This window comes from Prionailurus viverrinus, chromosome D1 (genome assembly GCF_022837055.1).
Source record: "Prionailurus viverrinus isolate Anna chromosome D1, UM_Priviv_1.0, whole genome shotgun sequence".
Taxonomy (NCBI): Eukaryota; Metazoa; Chordata; class Mammalia; order Carnivora; family Felidae; genus Prionailurus; species Prionailurus viverrinus.
The window spans coordinates 21,364,846-21,366,357 of NC_062570.1; the positions used below are offsets into that span (position 1 = coordinate 21,364,846).

The 1,512-nt window shown below is 40.1% G+C and overlaps 1 protein-coding gene across 1 annotated transcript; it reads left to right on the forward strand.

Annotated features, from left to right (window-relative positions):
- Positions 1–516: 516 nt before the first annotated feature.
- On the forward strand, positions 517–1,512 carry LOC125176672 (olfactory receptor 8G1-like). The gene has a single exon (XM_047878448.1). The coding sequence runs from the start codon at positions 517–519 to the stop codon at positions 1,510–1,512; it is 996 nt and encodes a 331-aa protein (XP_047734404.1).

Here is a 1,512-nt window from a genome sequence, read left to right on the forward strand (position 1 = left end):
TAGATTTGTACAATGATAGCTGTAGGTGTTGTTTCATCTGAATAATAGTATTTAAACATCTGAAGACTTTATGTAGAGATTCAGATTTCCTGATAATTATTTTTAAAATGTAAAGATCTGAAAATCATAAGATCTCACGCATTTCTGCCAGAAATTAATTGCAGGCTATTCACGTTTAGCAGTATTTGGTCTCCTCAAGGTGTCATGATGCCAGTTCTACTCATCTACACTGGCTTCTCTAAATATTTAGGTTTCTGAGCCTCAACTGAGAAATATTGGCTTGATTATCATTGAAATGTTCAAAATGGGAAACACTTGGCAATTTTTAATGATTTATAAGCATGGTTATTTTTATATAAAGACATTTATTATATTTGAAAATGAGGCTTAATAAATATTAAATCATGATGAATTTCACTTATGTAAGTTGACCTAGAGTTAAATAACCATATAGACCAAGAGGATATCTAAAACAAGAATCATCTACATGGGGCATCCTACTCTAAATAGAGAATAATGAAGTTTTCCCAACAACCATGTTTTTCTCTGTCCCCTTCAGAAACCACTCACAGGAACATGGCAGCAGAAAATCTTTCCACAGTGACTGCGTTTATCCTCACTGGGCTAACACAACAGCCAGAACTCCAGCTGCCCCTTTTCTTTCTCTTCCTAGGAGTCTATGTGGTCACAGTGGTGGGGAACTTGGTCATGATCACACTGATAGGGCTCAGTGCTCACCTACACACCCCCATGTACTACTTTCTCAGTAATTTGTCCTTCATTGATCTCTGCCATTCCACTGTCATTACCCCCAAAATGCTAGTGAACTTTGTGACAGAGATGAACACCATCTCCTACTCTGAATGCATAACTCAGCTCTATTTCTTCCTTGTTTTTGCTATCTCAGAGTGTTACATGTTAGCTGCAATGGCATACGACCGCTATGTTGCCATCTGTAGCCCCCTGCTTTATAATATCAACATGTCCCATCAGGCTTGTTTCTCCCTGATTTGGGGAGTGTATATTATAGCCCTGGTTTGTGCATTTGTTCATACAGGCTGCTTGTTTAGGGTTCACTTCTGCAAATTTGCTGTGATCAACCATTATTTCTGTGATCTTCTTTCCCTCTTAAAGCTCTCCTGTTCTAGCACCCACGTCAATGAATTACTGATTCTAGTCTTTAGTGCAATTAATATCCTCGCCCCCAGCCTCATGATTCTTAGCTCCTACATCTTCATCATTGCCAGCATGCTCCGCATCCGCTCCACCGAAGGCAGAGCCAAAGCCTTCAGCACCTGCAGCTCCCACATCTCAGCTGTTGCCGTTTTCTTTGGATCTGCTGCATTCATGTACCTGCAGCCATCATCTGTGAGCTCCCTGGACCAAGGAAAAATGTCTTCTGTGTTTTATACTATTGTTGTGCCTATGTTGAATCCCCTGATCTACAGCCTGAGGAATAAAGATGTCAATGTCGCACTGAAGAAAGTGCTAGAGAGAAGAATATTCTTGTGA

What these genes read in the sequence shown, in the direction of transcription:
- LOC125176672 (XM_047878448.1), top strand. Translation starts at nt 517, where the DNA reads ATGAAGTTTTCCCAACAACCATGTTTTTCTCTGTCCCCTTCAGAAACC.